Source organism: Alligator mississippiensis, chromosome 1 (genome assembly GCF_030867095.1).
Source record: "Alligator mississippiensis isolate rAllMis1 chromosome 1, rAllMis1, whole genome shotgun sequence".
NCBI classification, from domain to species: Eukaryota; Metazoa; Chordata; order Crocodylia; family Alligatoridae; genus Alligator; species Alligator mississippiensis.
This window is the reverse complement of record NC_081824.1, coordinates 434,585,549-434,608,745: the sequence shown is the minus strand read 5'-3', so window position 1 is coordinate 434,608,745 and position 23,197 is coordinate 434,585,549. Positions and strand designations below refer to the sequence as shown.

The following is a 23,197-nucleotide window of genomic DNA, read 5'->3' as shown; positions in this document are numbered from 1 at the left end:
GCATGAACCAAAGTAGGCCTCACTGAAACAAAGCTAGGCATACTGTATATGGGTTGAACAGAAGTGCTGGAAACATAACTTGCTAGTTTTAGAGGTGCCTCTATGTCCAACAGATTAAATGAATTATCTAGTACAGGACCCCCAAAGCAACGATCATTGTGACCTGGCAAATAGGCATCTGTATCTGATGGGAAGGTTGCACTAATTGGTGAGAAATAGGATGTGGATGCAGTAACCCAGAGGTATTTGGGTAATTGGGGAGGTGTGTAAACATTTAAGTTGTTTTGACTGGTGTATAAAAAGGGACCTTGGAATACTTTGTACTGAACTTGGGCATTGTTTAGGCATGAACATAACCCCTACAAATGACACAGCTAGTACCATGGACATTAGTCACTAGGGTTGTTTAAGTGAACTCATTTTCACAAAAGCTTGTGCTCAATTTATCTTACTGAGTTTGTAAGGTGCATCTCTACTCTGCCTTCGGCCTGACTTCAGACTAATGGTTAACAGACTGTGATAAACTTGGCCAGGCTTCTTGAAACCAAAACCTGCAGCCTGGTTTCTTGTAACAATGAAGTCATTAGGGGCACAATGCCACACACAGTTTCCTGACTGCGCATGCACAGACCATCCAAACTGAGGGAACATGGTATAACCAGTAACATCTAGCCTCTGAAAAACACTAGTTGAATCAAATAACAATAGTGGCAGAGTCCACACTGACAGCCCTGGAGTCTTACAGCACAGTTCTACTCAGCGTGGGTTAGAACTCAGCTAGAGAGCTGCACTTCTGGGCTCTGCAATATAAAGGAGTTAGTAAACTGTCTGAAGAAAGGCTGACAGCTAGGTAAGTTTAGTCTGGTGAAAAGGAGATTAAGCAGTCTTCAAAACATTTGAAATGTTCATAAAGAAGAGGGAAAACAATTGCAGTGTGTTTAGCAAAGCAGATTTAGATCAAATACTAATAGGATAGGGGATTGTGCAAAGGATCGGGCCAGGTGACCCTGAGGTCCCTTCCACCCTGGTTTCATTTAAGCATTCATTCTCTACTACCGCACTGAACACACCTGCTGTTCAGAGGAAGGTACTAAGGTAGGAGGCATGTAAATTGCCCATGCACAGAGCTCAAGTATGTTTAGCTTCCGCTTCTGCCTCATGTTGCTCTTCCAAGCCCACTAATTCTGCTACCTCCTAGCTGCTCAGAATGAACAGAAAGGCAAAAGAAAATAGTTCTTCTACAACAATGCATTTTCTCAGTTCTGCCTTGAAAGGATTTGCACAATTTGTATTCCACAACTGAAGAGAAATAGCACCACAGACCCTTGTAGACTGCTCAACTTGGTCTTGCAGCATTGTATGCAGTTTGCTTATTCTTGTTAGTCAGGAATCCTTGTAGCAAAAATATCAGCTGTAGTTTTAGACAATGGCAACAGATTCCCAAGGTTTCCTTAATATTTTGATGTAAGCTTGGAATCATTTTTGGCCTTAGCTCTAGCCACAAAATGTAAATTCTCAACTACATGTAATACGTAGATACTACATGAAAGAGGGTTTAGGAATGGCTACTTAATATCTAAAAAGTGGACTGAAATTTGTCAAAGCAATCCCTTTGTTAAATCAAGACAATCATGCCATTTCATCACTTTAAAATAAATTTATTTCAGATAAACAAACTATGAACAATATTTACATAAAGGAACTCAAGTTGGAAAGGCCGGGAGGGGATCTCTCTCCAGAAACACACACTTCTATGTTCTTACAGCTACGTTTGCATAAATAAATAAAATTCCTTAGATTCATATTTGTCATAACTTTGTGTCCATTATTATATTGCCATCCTTGTCCTTAACTCTGATTCTTCCACAGACATATTTTGTTTCCTGGTGGCCGTCAGCATACACAGTTTTGACAGTGCCATCTGGATATTCCCGTCTCTTGAATTCCAGCGTGTGCAGTTCTCTCTGACCATTATTAAATTCTATAGTTTTGCTTCCATCTCTGTATTAAAAAGTTCACACAGGTATACAATATATGACAGTCACCGTAAACTGACGGACAAGTGTAGAACTAGCAACATGAGTTCAGGTAGGAATGTAACATTAGGCGGGCCCAAAAGATCCAGAAATTTAAGAAGGATGAGGATTGCAGGAAATATATAACTTTACTTCAGAATGTTAAAAATGCAGTATTTGTTGAAGGCAAAAGTTTTATTAAGACAAATATCACGTTAGCTAATCACTGTATTTGCAGTTTTAAGCAATGCTAAAAATATACTAAGTTTTTAAGAAAAGGTGAAGTGTGCCATCTTACTAAAGCAGGCAAACAGATAAAGATCCTTGGCATACAAGGAAATAGCAGTCCCCAGAAACATGAAGGTTTTGAGAGCTGAGTCTTAGTTTAGTTCAGGAGTTGGCAACCCCTGGCACACGTGCTGAGCGTCGCATGTGAGGCCATTTTGCTTGGCACACATCAGCCAGCCCCGGCTCCGGGAAGCTGCTGCCAGCGACAGAGCCTGGGCTGCTCCGAGCAGGGCTTGCAGCAGCCCAGCTGCCTGCTGGGAGCTGCCTGGGATCCCGGCTGGCAGCAGCTTCCCGGAGCCGGCAGGTGTGCCGGGCTCCAGCACCAGCTCCACACCAGTGCAAGCAGGCACGCCTGGGAGCAGGCAGTGGGGGTGGGGCCTGAGGCAGTGCAGCCCCAGTCTCCCCTGCTCCTGGCATGGAGGCAATGAGCCTGGCACAGCTGTTTGTAGCCAGCCCGGGTTCTGGCTGCAACAGTGGGCTGGCTACAAACAGCTGTGCCGGGCTCATGGCCTTCGTGCCGGGGAGAGACCAGGGCTGCGCTGCCTCAGACCCCACCCCCACTGCCTGCTCCGAGGTGCACCTGCTCGCGCTGGTGTGGAGCTGGTGCTGGAGCCTAGCACAGCTGTTTGTTTTCAGCACTCCGGCCAAAAAACGTTGCCTACCCCTGGTTTAGTTAAATTACAATATAAAACGTGACATGCTACTCTAGTTGACACACAAAATCATTTAAGCATGAGCTAAAAGCACTTTCCTGATTGAAGCCTAAATTAATTAGTACACCGTATTCAGACAAGGAATCAAAGTATTCATTAACAGAGTTCAAGCAGTATTTTATTTTTACAGTGAATGTGTCTAAATACAACCTACTGTCATACACCATGTTTCCTTTTTATATCAAATCATTTAAATAATTTTAAAGTACTGCTTCCCAAAAATTGTTAAAGAGTTTAACAAGGTATTAAAAATCTAAGGAGTCTCTCACTATTGCACTTTATAGATCCATTTGCAAGACAACACATACTAGTGAGAGACTCCTTATATTTTCAAAGCCTTACTTAGCTCTTGAGATAATTTTGGCAACCAACAAGGGTTGGGAGCATGTTTTCATTTTTTTTTTTTTTTTTTTTTTTTAAATAGAAAGGAAAAAAACGCTTACCTCAGAACACGAACAATAGTACCATTTGGAAAAATGCTTTCCTCTTGCCCATCTGTAAGTAAATTCTTAATAGTTTGATCTGGGAATGTAATTTCCTTCCTTCCATCAGGGTAGTGCTTTTCTGAAATGTAACAGGAACATCTTGTTTTTTAAAAAAATAGAAGAGTTGATAAAGTATAAAACAGATACTTCCCAGGCTTTACCTATTTGTCCATTTGAGAAATGTAAGACCTCTAGGCCATCAGGATAGGTAGTGTGAGTTGTCTTGGCATCTGCATAATAATAAATCTGTGGGGAAAAGGTTAAGATTCTTTATAAGAATGTCTAACCATATAACTGAAAGGTAAAATATATTACTGGATACATACCACAGTTTGATCTGGCATAACTTGTTTCACATCTCCATTAAAGAAAGTTACAGTTATGGTCTTTCCATCAGAACTAACTTCTTTCCGTGTGCCATTAGGGAAAAATATAAGGTGGCAGCCATTTTTTAAAATCTTTTCAACCTAAAAGATAGGTTACATAAAAGCAGATATTCAATCAAATGTTCATACCTGACTGATGTATTAACCAAGTTTTCAACAGCAGTTTCTGATTAAGTTAATTTGGGCATCTCAGCAGCCCTATAAAGTTCTAAGCAAAACAGTAAGAGAATATATGCCTTATTTCTGTACCTAATTTAAGTTCTTAACCTTTGAGAATCAATGTTTGTTTAGTTTAGCTGGTTCTCATCCAACCCTCAGTTTCCATGCAACTCTCTCCTATAATTTTAGTTCAGCAACCATAGTAAAATACTGGTGGAGGGACCATTCTTGAGGACTAGAAAGCAATATATAAGGATGGCTTTTTACTAATATTCAGCCAGGATCACAGACAGTATTTCTCAAATTCTTGTCAAACTTGTTCCCTCCATAAGGGAGGAAATTTTAGTTTCCTTAATTGCACCCACTTCAATAAAAGATGCATCTGACCCAAAGCAATGTTTTATTTCAAGCACCAGACTGAAAGTAAAGTACATTTAATCACACGGAGAGCATACGTTCAGTTTCCTTTTGTGTTGGTTTGGGTGATTTTCAACTGAACTCCCAAAAGAAAAGTGTCCCTTACGTATTTGGAACTGTTCAGGGAACAGTTCATTTTGTTTATGAAAGTGATGTACATATTCAGATTTTAATTAATATGCATCTTCAACTCTAGATGCCTCGCAAATGAAAGGGACTGTATTCATCTCACATAATACCCCCATTTATAAACTGAACAAAGGCAATGCAGCTCAACAGCACTCCAACAAACGAGGTCCTTTTTGTGCCAACTGTCAAGCCTACCCTCAGAAACTCTTAAAATAGGAGATCTGATCTTACCTTTCCATCAGGATAGTTAATTTCTCCCTGTATTTCTTTACTGCTTGTTGACTCTGATGACTCACAAGTTCCATTGGGGGACACATCCTGAAATGACAATACTACTCTAGTTGCCAAATAAAACATTTCTGGGCATTTTTTTCAATGTACAGGTAAAAATAAATCTAGTTTTTCCATCACAGCCAATGTCTTTTTCTAAGCAGCTGACCCTTGGGTAGGCAGCTCAGGATAACAAGGAAGGACCAGAAGAGTCAACTTAAGACTAGGGCTCACAAGGTTCCTGAAAAGATATGATATGGCTTAGGGGATCATGACATACAAACTTCACTGAGTGTTGGCAATATGCTTTCACCCAGACTGGTTAAGTGGAGCTCAGCACAGAGAATTTTAAATTTGATGCCTAATTTCAATCATCAGTTCCAAAGTATGAAACCCCTAATGAAATTTCTTAAATCCTAGCAGTGATCCATACAGAGGATCAAGTGTAAAGATGGACTCTGTAATTCCACAAAATGTTTAACTTCCTTCCTTCCCCACAACCAAAAACAGAATTACAAGAAATGGGTGGTGTAGTAAAATTAACTCGCTGTATTGCTTTACCATCCCAGGGAAGGGAGTTTAGTATTGTAGCACTTAACATAAGTGCACTAGAAGGTTCAACCAATAGCTTCACAATTCACTTTTCAGTCTCCTCATTTGTGCAGTGTAGATAACTATTATTCTACTCTTCCAAATCCAATCAGGATAGACAGCATTCTGGCACAGGACTTACTATTGTAAAAGTCCTAGAGGAATCTTCCAAGGTCAGCATTGTCTTGTCACCGTTATTCAAATCACTCCCAAGTGCTGATTTAGGTCTTCTAGAAGCCTTTCCTATGCAAATACAGGTTGTAAAAATTGTGAATTTGGCATCAAATCTTGGAATGTAACAGCTGCTGCAGCTTGAAGCAGGAGTGCCTTTTGAAACAGCTCCAAATGTCTACACCCTATAGATCTTATTGGACAGAAGTCTTTTTCAGTCTAAATCTGGTAACCACTCAGGCCTAGGATCTCAAAACAAATGAGAATACGCAGAATAACCTGTCAACTACCTTCCCACATGCACCCCTGCTTCCTCCCCACTCCCCCTGCAGTCCTTTCATAGGAAGAGAGAGAAAGTATGGCCTGGGGAAAGAGAAAACCTCACAGGCAGACCAAACCCAAACCATGCGCATCTTTCATTTAAAAGAATTAAAGAGGATTTTCCAACTAAATAAACATTTATACCTTTGGCTGGGGAATAACTTTTTCTGCTCATCTTGCTGCACTTTTCTGTTGGAGGAACTGGAGGCAGAATCTGACATTTCTGGAGTCCTACTGACAGACACTGAAAGCATATTAGAGAAAGTGTAGTTACTATTCCAGAAAAGGTTTATTCAACAACATAATACAAATAAAGTAACAGGACCCCAGATCATTTACTATAATACTGTACTATAGACACTGTTGTTAATTATACATTTTGAAATGAATGTTGGAGGGAAGAATGGGGTAATGCTAGATTTTGGAGCTCTTCCTCTACCCGATTCTTCATCATCCACAATTCCAGAATTCCATCTCGGTGCAGCAAACAGCAGAGAGTCAATCCTTAAGATCTAAACTACTGTTAACAGCCTAAACCAAAAGAGAAGTGGCAAACTGATTGATTTCACTAGCTCATATTGGGAGGGGCAAAGCATTTATATCAGTTACAAGTGATCATCCCAGTAGCTGCTCAAAGCAAAGATTCAGATTGATGGAGATAAAAAGAAAAAGCAGCAAAGTTGCAAGATGAGTACAAGCTCAAATTAAATGAAAGCTTCAGCTTGGAACAGAAGGGACAAACTATAAAAAAAAAAAAGAGCCAAAATTCAATACACTTGCACAAATGTATTTAAAATACCTTACTTTGTTTAAAGTTTAAGGGGGAAGGTGTCATCTTGGATTCGGGTAAATACAGTACCTCAAAATAAGTTTAATTTACCATAGACTCTTCTCTTTTCAATTTTATCCCACAACTTTCAGCTTTCCTTTTGCTTTCAGTAGCTGACTCTTTCTTCCAGGCTTCTAAACGAAACCTTTCCATAATTCTGATCTCTTCTCTTAGTTCCGCATTCTCCTTTGTTAAAGCTTCGATCTGGTGTCTAAGACGACCCTGAGTGCTTGACCATTTTGCCTCCCTCCGTTTTAAGTCTTCCTGCAAGTCTGCAATCTGCTGTTTTAAAGCCTTAATAATAAATAAGCATTAGCTGTAGTTCAGGAGGATACGGGCCAGGCATTTTTTCTATATTAAAATGCATAACTAGAGAAAATAGAAATCATTTATCAGTGATACAGTCACAGGAGACAGTGGCTCAAGGAAAGGGAATCCTGCCTTGTGTGAATGGCTGAAGGCTAGAAATTATGTGGGGCTTTCCTCCAAAGGCAGGAGTTATTCACCTCATAATTAGAATTGATTTATCACTTCCCCAATCACGAAAAGACCTCAACTCTTCAACCAGCTCCCCTTATGCTAGCAGAAAGGTCAGAGCAAGAAAGTTATACTGGCAGACACTGAGTAAGACACATGAAAGTAGCTTAAGACAACCCCCGAACAGGTTCTGGCATAAAGGACATAAGGAGGGTGGGGCTGCAGCACACAATTGCAAATGCTCTATGTAGCCTGGCATAACTTACACCAGTTTCTTCACGGCTCTCCCACTTCCAAGCAGCCCAAGATGAGATAGGCGACTTTAGATAGCTTCTGGCTCAACTGCAAGGTCTATACTTCAGGACATGAAGCACAGACAAGTCGCAGAGAAAGAGATGAGGGAAAAGGGACTTTCTTCATCATGTTAAAGATTGTATTATTGGACTTTTTTTTAAACAGGGATATAAAATAAAGCTAGCACATACAGGCCCAGCTGGCCAGTTGGTTTGACAAATGCCATTCAGACTACATGATATTTGGAGCTACTTCAAAAAAATAAAACCTGTCATAGGTCTAGTGCTATATATACACTGCCAGAAAAAGTCCATCCTACTTCCCTACCCATCACACAGTTATTCATAGTTACAGGCCAATAATGAGTGAAATAATTTTTTTAACTGCCTGAAAGTTAAAGTATAAAAGTGAAATAAAAAGCAGCTGTTTATTTTCCCCTCCCAAACAAGCTCACCAAAGGTCATATATTTAAATTTCTTTAAGTAAATATATACTAGCTTTTTTATTCTGATCTATTTAGATTGATCTGATCTATTTCGGTTGTGCATCTTTGACAATGTTTTTTATTTAGTTCAAAGTGATAAAAGTGAACTTAACAGAAATAAGGAGGCAGGTCTGTGCATAAGATGCATGACAACTAACATCTGTTAAGAAACAGTTGTTCCATATTAAGCACAGCTACCAACAAAATAACACTTAAATTAGGTTTCATTTGGCATTCAGTTCACTACAGTAAATGCATGTTTACAAATCTACAATAATTATAGTAATGTTCTGTCAAAACCAATTAATTTAAAAGTCATATTCTTCTTTGTTCCACACCCTTTTTACATGGAAGCAATAACCTAACAGAAAAAGGCTATTTATTCTTCAAGTCTTTTTGATTTCTGAACAATACAAAACACTTGAAAAGTCTAAAATGTCTCATATGGGAATTACTAATGGACAGAAGCTTCTTCAGTTATACTATTTGTGATTTTCACATTGAAAACTAATCATTATATTTTCATACCTGAATTTCATCACGTTCTTTTTTATCTGGGATGGCTCTAGCCGCTGTAGCATATTTTTCAAAAACTTTACGTTCTTTCTGCAGTTTTCTCATTTCCTCTTTCTTAAATTCTTCTAACCGGGCCAATTCTTTTGTTTTCTGCTGCTCAAAGTCTGCAATTTCTTTCCTGAAATGACACAAAGCAGCCATTTGTTCTGGAACAAGCCACCAGCAAGTTTTTATTTTCTAATAAAAACCCCCAGATTTTAAAAACTGGTATTCACATTCATTCAAAACCATGTCTGCTACCCCCCAGGAAAATTTCTCTCTGTAAATACTTGTGTAATACACATATTACACATTCAATGAGAACAAATTTTCTGACTGCTATTATTGATGCTCCCACTCACAAGAATTTCCTCAGTATTTCACAAATGTTTTACCTGAGAAAAAAATAGGACCACTTGTACACGTGACGGGGGTTTAGTTCTCCCTAAATTGAAATGGTGGGTTTTTAATTGTGACAATTAAAAACCCACCATTTCAATTTAGGGGTTCCATCACTTTTACAGCGAGGGGCCCAATCTTTTTTTTTCCTCTGGCAAAGCCTGCCTGTGGCTGGGGACGATCTGCCAGTGGGCCCTGTGCTGCTCTGAGCCGCCACCCGGCCTGCTAGCACCGTGCCTGGGTGGTCCCAGGGGACACCACCACCACCACAGAGAGAAATACCCTCGCAGCTTAGATGCTGCAGGCAGTTCACCTCCTGGCCACAGGCAGGCTCTGCAAGGGAGGGAAAAAAAAAAGCAGGCCCCACACTGCTCCCCCCACCCCAGACGCACACTGGGGCTTCCCGTGCCCCATGCACTGTCCCTGCTGTCTTCCCACCGCCTGGGACTGCCCGGGAACAAGCTGACTTGACCCTGGGGTTGCTGGTGTGCTGGTGGCTGGAGAAGGCAGTGGGGATGGTGCATGAAGTCTGCCATGCTCAGGCTTCCAGCACCCCGTGCGCTGTCCCTACCACCTTCTCCGGCCGCCAGCACACCCAGCCGCCCTTCCTGCACTGCCCCAGGGGTAAGCCACCTGTGGTGGTCCCAGATGGCAGGGACAGTACACAGGACCCTGGAAACATGCAAAGCTTCTTGATTCTGCCTCAGTACTAGAGGTTAGACTACACCTCTTCAGTTAATATCTAGATTTATATTTCTACAGTAGTTCAACATAATGTATTGTCCTTGCATTCCCCAGCTCTACAGCAGTACAAGTCTGTGAGTATCCAGAAAGATTTTTCCAGGAATTAAATATGCAATCAAACAGCCAGTGCCAGGAAATTTTGTGGCGGGGGGAGATGGTCATTAATACAGCCACTCCCTCCACTGCCAGATTCCCAAACCCAAGCCCCACACAGCCAGCTAGGGCCAGGCCAGGCTGCAACCTCTTCTCTCCCCACTTGGCCATGCCCCTTTCCCCACAGGGAGCCTAGCCAAGCCCCCTTACTGCCCCCCTCCGCCCCCCCAGGAGGGCCAGAAAAGCCCCCTTCCCTCTCTGCAGGGCCAGGTTGGGCTTGGCTAGGCCACCTTCCCCACTCAGGGCTGGGCCACACCCCCCTACTCCTGCAGAGCCAAGCCACACCCCCTTCCCTCTCCAAGAGGCTGGGTTAAGTTTCTTTCCCCGGCAGGCCTACATTGGGGCTGGCCAGCCCCCCCTGCCCCCACCTTTGCATAGCCAGAAGGTGCCCGCCATGCCAGCTCAGGCACTGACCTGCCAAAAAGGTTGGGCACCACTGTTTAAGACTGTCACCTCAAACACATCAATAATTTACTAAGGTAGCAACTGAAATCTGAATACTAGTCAAGTTTTACTTTCTTCGTTGTACAAAATAAGCCACCACCAATTTCTTGGCCTACATTTCCACTATGCTATATTCTGAAAGACAGAATCATAGAAAAGTAGGGTTGGAAGGGACCTTGATCATCTAGTCCAACCCCCTGCTCAAAGCAGGCCCATCCCCAATTAGATGATCCCGGACAAGGCTTTTGGCTAGTTAGGTCTTAAAAACCTCTAAGGATGGAGATTCCACAGGTTACTCTGGGTAACCTGTTCCAGTGCTTTACTAATTTTATTTTTTATGATCGAGTCCCTGCCACACCTCATGAGAACATTCCCCCCAAACCCCAGTCCCTGCCAGTTAATTTTCAACAAACCGTAATTAGATATCTGGCATTCCAAGACCTAGGAAGTCGTGTTAGAATTTCTACCAAATTCTTGTACTTTTGCCTGAAAATTGACTCAATTATTTACCTGTAACATACATTGATTTTAAACAATTAGGGGAATGTTTTTATGACAGAAATGAAACACACCAAGATATCTGTACTGAAAAATTACCTAAGGTTTTCTAAGGCACATTCTCGCTCTTGCCGGAGTTTTGTTAGAGATGCATTTTCAGCTCTGAATCTTTCAATTTCTGTCTCCAACTCAACAAGCTTCTCTCTCAAAAGCTGAGCTCGAACAGTGTCTCCTATAAAGAAACAGGCAGACAGCTATTAAAGAAACATTCATTTAAAGTATTAAGGCGTATACCAAACTGTCATATTAGTAATGTTTCATCAGCTGTTTTTACTTTAAAGTCTCCATATATTACAGCAGATGAAACACAAGTCACTGAATGTCAAAATAATCTGTGCGTCTCATTCAAGCATTTCAGATATTCAATATATTTGTTATTCTAGCAGAAGAAAGTATGCAAGGAATATTAATCCAAATATGAAAATGTTTTCTTTTTTCAAGCAGATATACTCTTGGATTGAAATAGTGATGGGAGCAACTATAGCACTGTTCATAGTCAGAGATCAAACTGGGGGCACCTATCCCTTACCGCTACCTATCCAAACCCTATCTGTTTGAGTCACTGAAGTGAAAGTAAATTGTGCATATTCCCTGGGTTCCTTGAGCTCAGGCTCACAAATGCCCAGAGGCTCTGTTTGGTTTCTTGGGTTTGGCTCTTTGACTGGAAGGAAAAACAAAACAAATGGCAGAATCTCCCAAGTGTCACTTACCTGTGGCAAAGTTTGATGTTACTGAAAGTAAACTGTTCAACTCTACAAATGAAACAGTTAGTTAACATTTACATTACCACTCAGCATCTCCCTACATTGGTTGAATTACCAGAGTCAGAACACTAGACACTTTCACAACAGCAACAAAAGTTGCAAGCTAAGATCCCGGACAAGACAACAAGCAGAGAAGTAATGGTATGCCATACCTCCATGCTGTGGTTATAATATACAGGTTACATTTCTTTTGTAATATTTTTAATTTTTGGTAGTATCAGTATGATTACTTGATATAACATATTTAAATAGTTAATCAGTAAGAATAGCTGGCTTAGACACTCAAGTCCAGGAAAAGATTCTGGGTTATACAGCAGAAAGATACTACCTTCCTACAACCCCAAATTAGATATCTACACCCATTATTATTTTCCCTCCTTGCTAAACCCATGACCACTGCCAAGGAAGAAGTCCTGCTCGGGGTTCAAGACTCACCCCTCCCCTCATCATTTCCCATTGCATGCATAAAGGAGCTCCAGTACAGTTTTGCGTATCTTTGTTTTAGATGCCCAACTCTCCCTCTGCACTGTACCAGGGAAGCCTTAGCACTTTATGTGGCACTGAGAATTCTGCAAGGCTGTAAAGCGCCTACTGTACTTCTTTTTAAGACTCTAGCATTATGTTCTAAGGAGAAAGATTATAGTTGTGGGCAACTAGCACAAGATGAGAATTTTAGACAGTGGGGGGGGAAAAACAAGCTTTGTATGAGTTGAGAATTGGTTCCTAAATATGGATATCAGGCATGAACTCCTTTCAGTAAAGGATTAATAACACCTACAAACAATGTGCTTGAAGTATATAAACAAGGCAAAAAAAGTGTGTAGTGCCTTTTTTCTACTGTTCCTCATGATTCTCTGCCTATACCCATCTGTAGTCTCTTCTGCTTAGACCACAGGCTCTCTGGGGGGCAAAGGACTGTCTTTTTGTTCTGTCAGAAGAGCACCTAACTCCAGGCACTAGAATAATTCTGCAAAGCCCCAGTCTGACCACTTACAGTTTTCTCCCTATTACTCTATGCTGAAATGCTACAATATCAGCAGCAGGTCATAACAGCACAAACCAAGTTCATTCTCACAAGGGCGATGATAATCAAAAACTGTAAATCAATGCCAATGGAGTTTTCCCATTTGTTTCCTTGCATATTTTATGACTGCAATATTCTAACATCTAGTGCTCAGCCTGTCATTCTCTTACCTCCTGATTCCTCCTGCTCTGCATATGATTTGTCTTCTTGTTTTGAATAAGACTCAGCCTTCTGCTTAGGTTTCAGTGAAGGAAAAAGTTTCATCATCAGATCTGATGTGGGAGGGATATTTGTATTATTGTCTGTCACCCTCTCTTTGGGGAGATCATCTCCTCTCTTTATTGAAGCAACCTTTCTTTTTAGTGCTTTGTCTGGGATACACACTTCACTCATATTAGAAGAATTACTTTGGAGAGGTATTTTAATGCTACCATTTTTAGGAACTTCAAGCTGAATCACATTTTCCTCCAGATCACTCCATGTTCTATCATCATCAAACTCATTATTTCTACATAGAGAAGACGAGCTTCTTTGAGAGCCAGAAACTTTACTACTACTTTGGTTTGCTACCCCAATGGATTCATCACTGCTATAGTCTTTGTCTGATAAATCAAGATCAGCATCTCCACTTTTGCTTTCTTTGCTGGTATCTTTGACAGGTCCTCTATCACAGAATTCTGGATTGTCTTCTCTACTGCCCAAAAGAAACTTTTTATCATTTTCATTTGAACCTGTCAAGGTGGTCTCAAGTTCTTCTTCAGACTCTGTCATAAAATCATTGCTTTCGTCACCCTTAGTTTCATTTATATTCCATTCAGTGCTTTGTAAATTTGGAATTGCTACAGTGGAAGAAATCTGAAATATTTTATTATCTGTTTTCTTAGAATGATCCTTCAATCCAATAGATGTCCCCAAATCTGAAACTGTGTATGCAACTGCTCTGTCATTTTTATTTCCCTGTGAGATATTGTCCACTTTATTTTTGTTATTTATAGCTGTAATAACCAATGTATTCATCTGCTGCTGTGTTGTTTTGATAGGAGTAGAAGACATTCTACGGCCTTTTGAAAGTTGTTGATCTTGTTCCAAGATCCTCTGTACAAATGAAGAATTACTTGAGAAAGATATTTCATCAGCAGCCTGTTCTAGAAACAAAAATTCATCCAATTCCATGTTCTCTTTCTCCTTTTCTTTTTCCCAGTTTTCCAACTTATTCTGGAATGAAAGCTCTAAACAAAGTTCTACGTCTTTTGCAGGGCGACCCATAGAACATTGGGAAAGGAAGGCTGTTTTAGTCAACTCTGTAGGCACCTGATACTTTTCTATATGTGGTAAATTGCTTCTGTACTTGCTGCCAATTTCAACAGATTTTGCAAACTCCATTATGTTTTCTTTATTTTCTAATTTATTGTTGATTTCTGATCTGCAAGATTCTTTAAACTGCTCATCTAGATTCTTCTCAGTCCGGACTGCTACTTTTGACGGCAAAATAGTCTTCCCATTATGATTCTTGAGTACCATGGTCTGCCTTTCTTGCCCAGCAGGACCATTCTTTGTCTTAATAGTTTGATTATACCTTTTGGATGGAATAACAGAGTTCTCAGAAACCAGTTCTTTGCTCAAAGTCACAGTTTTCCTCTGTATATGGGGTCTCTCTGCTTTAGCAATATTTCTGTCCTCTGAAGTACTTTGTTGAAACATTACTTTCCCTTCTTTATACTTAGTTACTTTAGATCTGATATTAGTGAACCTAGATAAGCCTTCTCCTCTTTTTAGGAAGGGCCGTTTTGTTACTTGTTTCTGAGAAGTCAATTTCTCTGCTTCCTAAATATAAAAAAAAAATTGTTAAAATTCAATTTACTTACTTAAAGACATCAAAGCAACACATGCTAATATAAAGAAATACATGAAACATTTAAGATAAGTCAGAATGTTAAGAGCTTAAAAACTGCATGAATACAAACAATAGAATACTAAGCTTTTCATTGTTTGTAAACTTCTAGTAAATTTTGAAGAAACATATAAAGCCACAATTGCACTTAATTAACAATTAACCTGTAGCTGTTCCTTTTTCTTCAGGCGTTGTTCTTCCAGTTGTATCTGTTCTTCCAGGAATTCTTCAAATGTCTGTTTCCTGTCTTGAATCCCAGCCTTAATAGGCCTAGTATAATTTAAAGATTCAAAATGCAATGTTAAAAGTTAAATCTTTGAGAGGCAATACAATTAAAGGGTTTAAAAAAAAAAAAAAAAAAAAAAAACATGATATCTAAAATCCTATTATATCAGTAGGTAAGAAATTATAACATCTTTTAGTCAGTCAGATATCTAGCGACAAAAGTAAATCGTTTAACATCAATATTTCACTGACTGTTCTCAAAATGTATTACTTAACTATCCAGGGCATGTCTAAGTCTTATGGCTATGTTGTTCAAAGATGAGACCCTCTCACTTTGACTAGGCCCATAAACTTTCATGAAGATCAAATTATTTCTTAGTTGCTCAACATTACGCTCTCAAGTCAATTGAAAATGCTGTACTAAAGTCATTTTTCTCACCTCTCACTGTCATTCCTACTAACATAAAAATTTCTTGTCCTTATTTTCAAGTCTATTCATAAATTATTTTCACCTTCTACCTTATCAGGTGATGCTTGTCTTTACCCTTCCTTGCTTAGCATCTCCCACAAGCACCTTGATCCTTTCTTTCTTGTCAACCAAAAAAATTTTTTTTGAAACAAACAGCATCTCATCTTCCTCCCTATCATTCCTTAAATCTCACATCTGCATAAAGCCTGCAGAACAGTCATTCCATAACAATCAGGCAGGTGAAGTGTAGGGGTGCACCAACGGGGATGTTGGGGGCTGATACAGATAGCCACCCCAAATTTCGCCACAGCTCCACTCCCAGCCCCACGCCACCGCAGCCCCAACTGAACACCCCGCCTTCACCCACTACCGGGAAAAGCAGCCCGCCCCGCACCGCACAAATCTGGGGGCACATGCCCCCCACCCTCTGGGGGTGCAAGCAGTGGTGGGAGCTGCCCCCACCCCGAGCCGCGCCTCTGTCCCATGTGCCACCCCCCAGCCCACCCACCGCCATGGCTGAGCAGCACCTACCCCTGCCCCCTCCCCTTGCCACGGGGAGGTGTTGATCTGCGCCCCCCTCACCCCTTCTCTCCCCCCTCTCCTTCCAACTTACCAGCTGGAGGCAGCTCTCCACGCTGCGCACAGCACAGGCATTTATAGGCCACATTATCAACCTCATCAGGCTGATATCCAATATAGACAATTTTCTTTATATTGGTACCAATCTGATATTGAAACCAATGTATCAATGCACCTCTTGTGAAGAGTTGCGATTACTGCTCCTGGACTAGCTGCTTATTACAACTAAAACTGTGCACCTAGTAAACTATTGATAAAACAAGCTGTTGCTCTACCTTTACTTCATCCCTGAACTCAATCATTTGTTTCATCCAGCTATTATATATCGTTCATAACATAACCATTTTGAGCATGGTGCTGTCTTACTCTATGCTTCTACAATGGCTAACACAATGGGACACCATTTGGTTAGAGCTCTTCGGAGGCACAGAATTGAGAGTATTAAATAAGCTTGTTAAGTTCCTTTCAATCAGATCTCAGAATTTGTTCAAGAGAATTACTTTACAACCATGTCATTATGCAAACAATTATATATACCTTTCTTCTGTGTTAGCCATTTGCAAGCATTTTCTTCCATTGGGACCTTCAGAGAAATCTGCATTTCCTGAATGTAACCCATCAGCATTACAGTTTTTACCTTCTGCTGATTCTCCCATCTTTTTATCTAGACACCAAATGCTTTTTCCTAAGAAATGATAAGAAAATGTCACTTTCTAACCTGAAAGCACTGATTGGCTTACACTTCAAAAACATAAACAACACTCAGATGAAGTTAACCACTGTCATATTTTGCATATCAGAACCTTTAACTTTTTTTTCAGAATAACTGCGACTATGACCTACTCTCCTTGTTCCTAGACTTCTGCATGACTTTACATCTGACTGTTTAATAAGCATACTGTTTTCACATGCCAAGTTATCCAGGTCACTCTGTATCAGTGATGTCATCTTTATTATATACCATTCCCCCGGTCTGTCATCTACCAACTATATTAGCAGTGATGTTATGTTTTCCTGTAGTTTATTGCTAAAAATTATGAACAGCATAAAGAGCTTTTAACATAATTAAAGTGCTTGATTTTGCTCTCATCAATAACTAGCAATTTCAACAGAAGTAATACCAGGCCATGAGCAGCAAACATGGTGCATAGTTAAAGGCAACTAAAGCATAATCAATACTTAACAGACAAATTTCCTGTAAATCAATAGATCTCAACCTTTTTGGATTCAAGACACTCCTTGTTAGACTCAAAATGCCCCCGAGACCATGCCAGCCAGTGTCTTTCACTTGTTTCTTGACTACAGAAAAATAAGAGCAATTCTTCAGATGCAAAAATCAGGAAGACCACAACAGGTCAGAATATTTTTGACACTATGGATTCCTCTTTGAAATCTCTGGGTTTATCTTATAAATTATACATGGGTGTTTGCATGCCTAACATTATTAATATTGTGTGGCACCCTAAAAAGGATCTTGCCTGCTAGAACTTTTCCAACTTAGTGAGAGCTTAGCTCCGTCTTGCAGAAAACCAATATGGCACTCCATTGTGTTGCAACACCCTGGTTAAGAATCACTGCTGTACATACAAAACAAAAATAAATCAATAACTATGTAAAACCTACATAATCTCTCAAAAGATGTGTTTTTCAAAGATTTGACTAACCAGTGTTTTTTTTGTCTTCCTCACTGTTCTTCAGATTGCTTTGTGGTTTCAAAGATGCCTGTATGAGTTGTTTCTCAGAGACAGAGTTTGCAGAGAAATGGCTCTTCAAAGATAAGATGCACTCCTTGTTGTTTAACTTTTGTAGATGTTCACTAGAAAAATCATCCAGGTGACGAGCAATGTGTCCACTATGATTCTGATACATAACTGATGGCAAGTGGGTTGCAGAGGTTGAACTAACTGGATGTTCATATCTTTGGCTCTGATCTTCTGCTAGTAAAGTGAAACCTTCAAAGAAAAAAAAAAAAAGAAAGAAATCCTAATGAGAGTTTATTTCCGTTGTATTATTATTGGACTTAGGGATTGCCCATGTGGGTCCTATCTCTAGAGGCCCAATCAACAACATGCCCTTAAAACATATTTGACTAGTCTGTGTGACAGGCTTTTTTATTTGCATCAGGGTTGAGTCTGGAGCTATTCTTGTGGGATGGGCAAATGGGAAGAGACGGAATGGGCAGGGAAGACAGTTTGTGTCAATGAAGAGACACCAAGTTTTCAGAGACAGCTGTTCAGAGAAGAGGAGGAGGTGGAAAGGAAAAAGTTTGTTTCATACTACTTCATATTTTGCTTAATACAGCTGTTTCTTCTATTAGACAGAAAAATATTCAAGACAAGGTTCCATCATACTGTGTGTCTGAAATGCACCAAACACAAAAAAGAATTAACCCTGACTATGTTAGTTTGGATGCTAGCATAATGTGAAAGTTAAACAATGATTTAAAATTAAATCCAATATTAAAAATTGTAAATTATAGTTTATTTTAAGGCATGTTTTATGGCTCATTTCTGTACTTACAAGGAGTTGCTTGTTGGCCAGATACCAGAGTAAGTAGTTTCTGTTGCTCTTCCATAAGCCTTTGAAGTTGTTCCATCTGTTGCCTCTTCAACTGTTCTTGTTTCTGCTGTTGAAATTCCTTTAGCTTTTCAAGAACAAAAGTAAATGTGTTTGAAGGCAAGTTTATTTAAACATACACTGGAGTAACTGACAAGAAAGCAGCACTGTCAGAAAACACAACTATATTAGAACAAGTGCAATTTAAACACAATCTAAAAAAAGTCCAGGTGCCCTATCCATTTTTATTCTATGCATTCCACTCTCACACACACTATAATGTAGCTTTTTCTACCAAGGGACCAATCCTGTACTAGTTCTACTAGCCTTTAATTGACAATTTGTAAATAAAAAAAAAATGCTGAAGACTAATTGTGAAAAAACAAAACTTTAAAAAAATCAAGTTATATAATTGCTTACTCTTATTCTCCCATACTTTTATTACAACTTGAAATGCCAAATTAAAATGGGATCCTCATTACTTAGAAGTTCTTTGTCTTGTTCATTTCTCAGTTGAACTCATACTACGTTCGTGACACCTCAGCTTCAGTGGAAACTGCTGTTAACAATCAAGACGGAAATAAGTAGAAGTAGCATCAAAAAACCATAAAGCCCCTAGAAGGCATGACAGCTAGTACAGAAAAACTGAGCAATTGGCCTTGGTCACAGTGTAATTCACCCTTACACTGAATAGCAGTACTAAACGCTACTAACTGCAAAGGGGTAACTTGCAAAGTAAGTTACAGCATGCGTTTGAGCAGCAAACAAATACATACAAAAAAATGGAACTGCTCCAAGATAGGATGTCAATATTTTCTAAAAGATACCAGGTATTTTTTAAGCTCTTAGAACTCCTCATTAAATATCAATATCAGAAAAATAACTGCTTCACGTTGTTGATGCTACTGGGAAAATATACTTTTTTAATATGTAAAATATACCTTCTGGGAGAAAAAAAAAAAAAAGGTGTGTAAGCTTATCAGTGACACTTGACTCTGGAGTTCCAACATAAGTAAGGCTTTGCTTTCTTTAAATTTCTAAATGACTCCTTAGGTAGACTATATCTAACTAATATAAACTAGAACTACAATCAAATAGCAAGTCAAGTAATTGCTAAAAGCTATACATTCCTTTATTCTGAAGTTATAGTTCATGAAGAATTAGAGAAAGTAGCAAATATTTCACATAAACTGACAGCACTAATCCCTTCACAGCTACTGCAGACCCAGCATTTTACAGCACATTAATATTAATCTTCCATTCACAACATTTTCCTCCTCTCTAATAAACTGTGTGTACAGCTGTATATAGTATTTTAAGTTTTTAATATTATCAGAAACTGGTTATATACTCAGCTATACATTTCAATTCTAAGGGCCCTGGGTCTTGAAAATGACATTAACATGAGACTACAACAATGTTTAAGTGGAACTTTTTGATTTCATATAGAGGCACACCATGATGCTCCAGAACTAAGAACTAAGTGTTTCAGAATTTGATCCCACTCCTGTTGAAAGCACTGGAAGTAGGATTAGGCTCCCAATACAGAGCAGCATGAGAGAAAAAGTATTAACATAGCTTGGAAATTGTTCTTCAAATTAGCATTGTTCTGAAATCAAGCAAAATCTTTTTGTCCTGGGCAGCTACAGTCATCTAGAAACTGACAGAAGATTAATCAGAGACAAAAAAATTCTAATGAATACGTGTCAAGATGATGTTCTCTTTCCTTTTTACCTGCTCAAGCTTTTGTAAAAGTGGGTCACTGTAATCTGCTTCACTCCAATCATCTGCCTTGTCATATATAAACTCAGTTTCTTGCTGCCCTGTAGCATCTTTGAATGCTAATATTTGTTTTTCTTCTCCCAAATGAGCAGGAAGAGTTGTTTCTGTTGTACCTGGGAGAAGACCATGAAAGGTGTCAGATTCCAAGGTTTTTTCTTCATGTAGGGAGTCTTCACTTACAGAACAACTGCTGTTTGAAAAATGCAGCATTTCAAATGGGTAGCTTGTGATGTCTGCAGTTCCAGATGACTGACTGGCTCTATTAGTTTTCAAGTCATGGAAACTAGGACGTAGTATAACTCCTGCACGAGAAGTTTTGGACATCCAGTGTGCAGTAAAGTTTTGTTCTCTACTGAAACCTGCAGTGGTTGACATTTGGAAAACTTTGCTCCTATTTAATCTGCTATGCAGGTAGTAGCACAATCAGCAAGGCTGCAGTGTAACTGTTGACTTTCAGTACCTGTCAATAAATTTTTAAATTAGAGTTGAAAAGGATTTTAAAAATGTAAAATGTACCTACAAATAACACAAAGCTGCCACCTTTCTACGATCTCTTCAACATATTTCCAAAAAAACTGAATAGTTGTTTAAAGTACAGGCAGTCGTCAACTTACAACATTGATTTGAGTAAAAAATTCTGGATTATTTTTGGTGAAAAATAAAGTATTGGGCCTTGGTTCAGGAACCAATCCCCCATTTATAACATTGTTTCCTATGGGAAAAATCGGTTCTGGGTTACAACAGTTTGACTTAAGACACAATTGGTTCCTGAAAACTGCATCTTAAGTCCAAGGACTGCCTGTAGTACTTGCTGAGAAAAGCACTTTATAAACGGCAAGCAAAACAATTAAGCCTTTCAATTTAGTGTCAGTTGCAATCAAATAAAGGAATGACATCCCAAATATGCTCAAAATCATAGCATGTATAAACTCATCAGTGATCAAAATGAACTATAGTGAAGAAGCAATCAGGTTTTAAAATATTCTGGACAACGGCATGAGTGGTTGTCAGGAAGACGTTCCTACTTGAGCATTCAACTGAAGGCAGCATCTTCAACTGAAAGCGCTGGCAAGACCAAAGAGTTTCAGCCAGGCCTGCGGTGCCAGTCGATTCTTTTAAGGGTGCCACACAACATTAGTGCTCTAGGTTTTCTTACATCTCGCACATGGTTCACAACATAAACTTGGAGACCTCAGAGAGGAATCCACAATATCCAAAACACTCAGCCCTGTTGTGGTCTTACTTCTTTGCAACAGAATTGCTCTAGTATTTTTGCACGGCCAAAGAACAAGCGAAGGCCAAAAGCTGACAGTTTCCAAGGGCTACCCCGACTCCAACAAGACTGAGAACCGCTGCCCAGGACCAGCCGCACGCAAACCTTTTGCTCCATGGGCCGGCTGGGAAGTGCCAGGACCCTCCATGGGCCAGATCTGACCTGGCATGTGGGACAGGTGCCACAGGAGGCCAATGCAGCCACGGGGATGTGCCTGGGCCCGGCCGGGCCAGGCCGCGGTGCTCGGCAGCAGCCTGGGCCCAGCCCGCCCCGATGTGGCTGCACAGTAGCAGCTCGGCCCCAACCCACCCCTGCCGCAGCAGCCTGGGCTTAATGTGGCCCGGGTGGGCTTGGAAACCTGGCAGCGGGGAGCAGCAGCCGTGTAAACTGCCCCTGCCCGCCGCCAAGAGTCCCGACCCGAGGGGGCGCCGCGGCCCAACGTCAGGGCTAAGCCCGAGCCTGCCGAGCCGAGCCCACCCGGAAACCCGGCCTCAGCAGGACCCCACGCCCAGCCCGCGGAGGAGGAGGAGGCAGCTCCGACCCGGCCCGCAAACCTTTTAAGGCGACACTTCAACCCCTCCTCCACGTCTCCCCGCCAGGACCTTCCTCCCGCTCCGGCTACTACCCTGCGTCCCCTCCCCTCCCCCCCACGCGGCCGTTACGCGCCCGCAGCCGCGGACGAACCTCCCGCCATCGCGCGGCGCCCAGCGCCACTGGCCGCGCAGTGCGGAGCGGGGCCCGCCGGGAGCTGTAGTCCGGCCCGGCCGCCACGGGTGGAGGGAGCTGGTCCCGGCCCCCCGCAGTTACCGGGACTCATCCATCCCATCGCATCCCATCCTAGCCCGGCCCTGAGGCGGAGCGGGAGGCCGGCAGGCCCCAGGCAGCTCGGCCTGGGAGCGGAATGCGGCCGGGGAAACAAAGCAGACCGGGGAGAGCTGGGCCCGGCGGGCGCAGCCAGCCCCCGCCCGCGCACCGCCGCCACGGAGGGAGGGAGAGCGGGGCCCGCAGCTCGGCCTGGCGGCAGCTTGGCCCCTAGCCTCGGGAAACGGGGGCAGGCTCCGCAGCAATAAAACGAAAAGATAAGGATCGGGCCTCTCGCCATAACAGTGGCAGAAACCCCGAAATTGAAACCAGCGGGTTTTTAATTGTCACAAAACCCCACCCTTTCAGTTTAGGGGCATTAAAGCCCTGTCACGTGTACAAGCGGCCTTTTTTTCTTGGCTGTTCCTGGGGTTTCTTCTGCTGTTGCATTTCTTACCGTTGCAGACGGCGGAAGACCTCAGAGTAAGAAAGACGCTGACTCCCGGCAGGCGAATGTTCACAACTCTTCCCCTTCCCTGAGTGGGATTCCTTGCCAGGCAGGGGCTGGGCGCCTCCGGCACCTGTGAGGGGTGCGTCATCGCAGACAAAGGGGGGAAGCGTTCAGAGTTTTCTTTCTCTTCACTTGGCGAATCACGGTCACTATGTGCAGGCTCACGTCTAGTCTCTCCTTTTTTTCCATTGAGCAGAGTAGCATTTGATACAAAACGTGGGCTGTGGAATACTTGTATGGGTCGTCTCTAGCAGCAATGACCGTCTACATGGGCCGTTTCTTGAGTTACAGCACGTTGGTGTTGGTGAGACTGACATTTGTAAAATTATTTATGTACGTTTTCTACTGAATAAAAATCTCTGTAAGCTACGCATATATGCGCATTCCTAAAAGACAGCCTGTCATCAAACTATAAAAGAGGCCATACATGATTGAGTATA

General features: G+C 41.2%; 1 protein-coding gene across 9 annotated transcripts; it reads right to left on the bottom strand.

The window, feature by feature from the left end:
• Positions 1-1,637: 1,637 nt before the first annotated feature.
• Positions 1,638-22,946, bottom strand: CENPJ (centromere protein J). Of its 9 annotated transcripts, none has more exons than XM_019481984.2 (17): positions 22,704-22,946; positions 20,125-20,285; positions 18,355-18,478; positions 17,499-17,786; positions 16,372-16,519; positions 14,726-14,831; positions 12,841-14,494; positions 10,922-11,054; positions 8,558-8,723; positions 6,826-7,068; positions 6,090-6,189; positions 5,596-5,696; positions 4,824-4,910; positions 3,828-3,968; positions 3,663-3,747; positions 3,460-3,580; positions 1,638-2,001 (listed from the first exon to the last, which is right to left on the bottom strand). In XM_019481984.2, the coding sequence occupies exons 1-17, from the start codon at positions 22,843-22,845 to the stop codon at positions 1,809-1,811; spliced, it is 3,993 nt and encodes a 1,330-aa protein (XP_019337529.1). In that variant the 5' UTR covers positions 22,846-22,946; the 3' UTR covers positions 1,638-1,808. The 9 variants fall into 9 exon arrangements, with proteins under 9 accessions (XP_019337529.1, XP_019337526.1, XP_059576680.1 ...); XM_019481981.2 differs by having other exon boundaries at positions 20,125-20,632; positions 22,704-22,783; XM_059720697.1 differs by lacking the exon at positions 22,704-22,946 and adding an exon at positions 22,130-22,377 and having other exon boundaries at positions 20,125-20,632.
• Between the last annotated feature and the right edge of the window lie 251 nt (positions 22,947-23,197).

Bases quoted from the DNA above. Each gene is read 5' to 3' on its own strand.
- CENPJ (XM_019481981.2), bottom strand. From the start codon at position 20,547: ATGTCAACCACTGCAGGTTTCAGTAGAGAACAAAACTTTACTGCACAC. The intron at 8,724-10,921 runs GTAATTTTTCAG...GTGTCATTTCAG, and splicing joins TGTGCCTTAGAAAACCTTAG to GAAAGAAATTGCAGACTTTG. The intron at 4,911-5,595 runs GTAAGTCCTGTG...TTGTCATTTCAG, and splicing joins CCTCTAGGACTTTTACAATA to GATGTGTCCCCCAATGGAAC.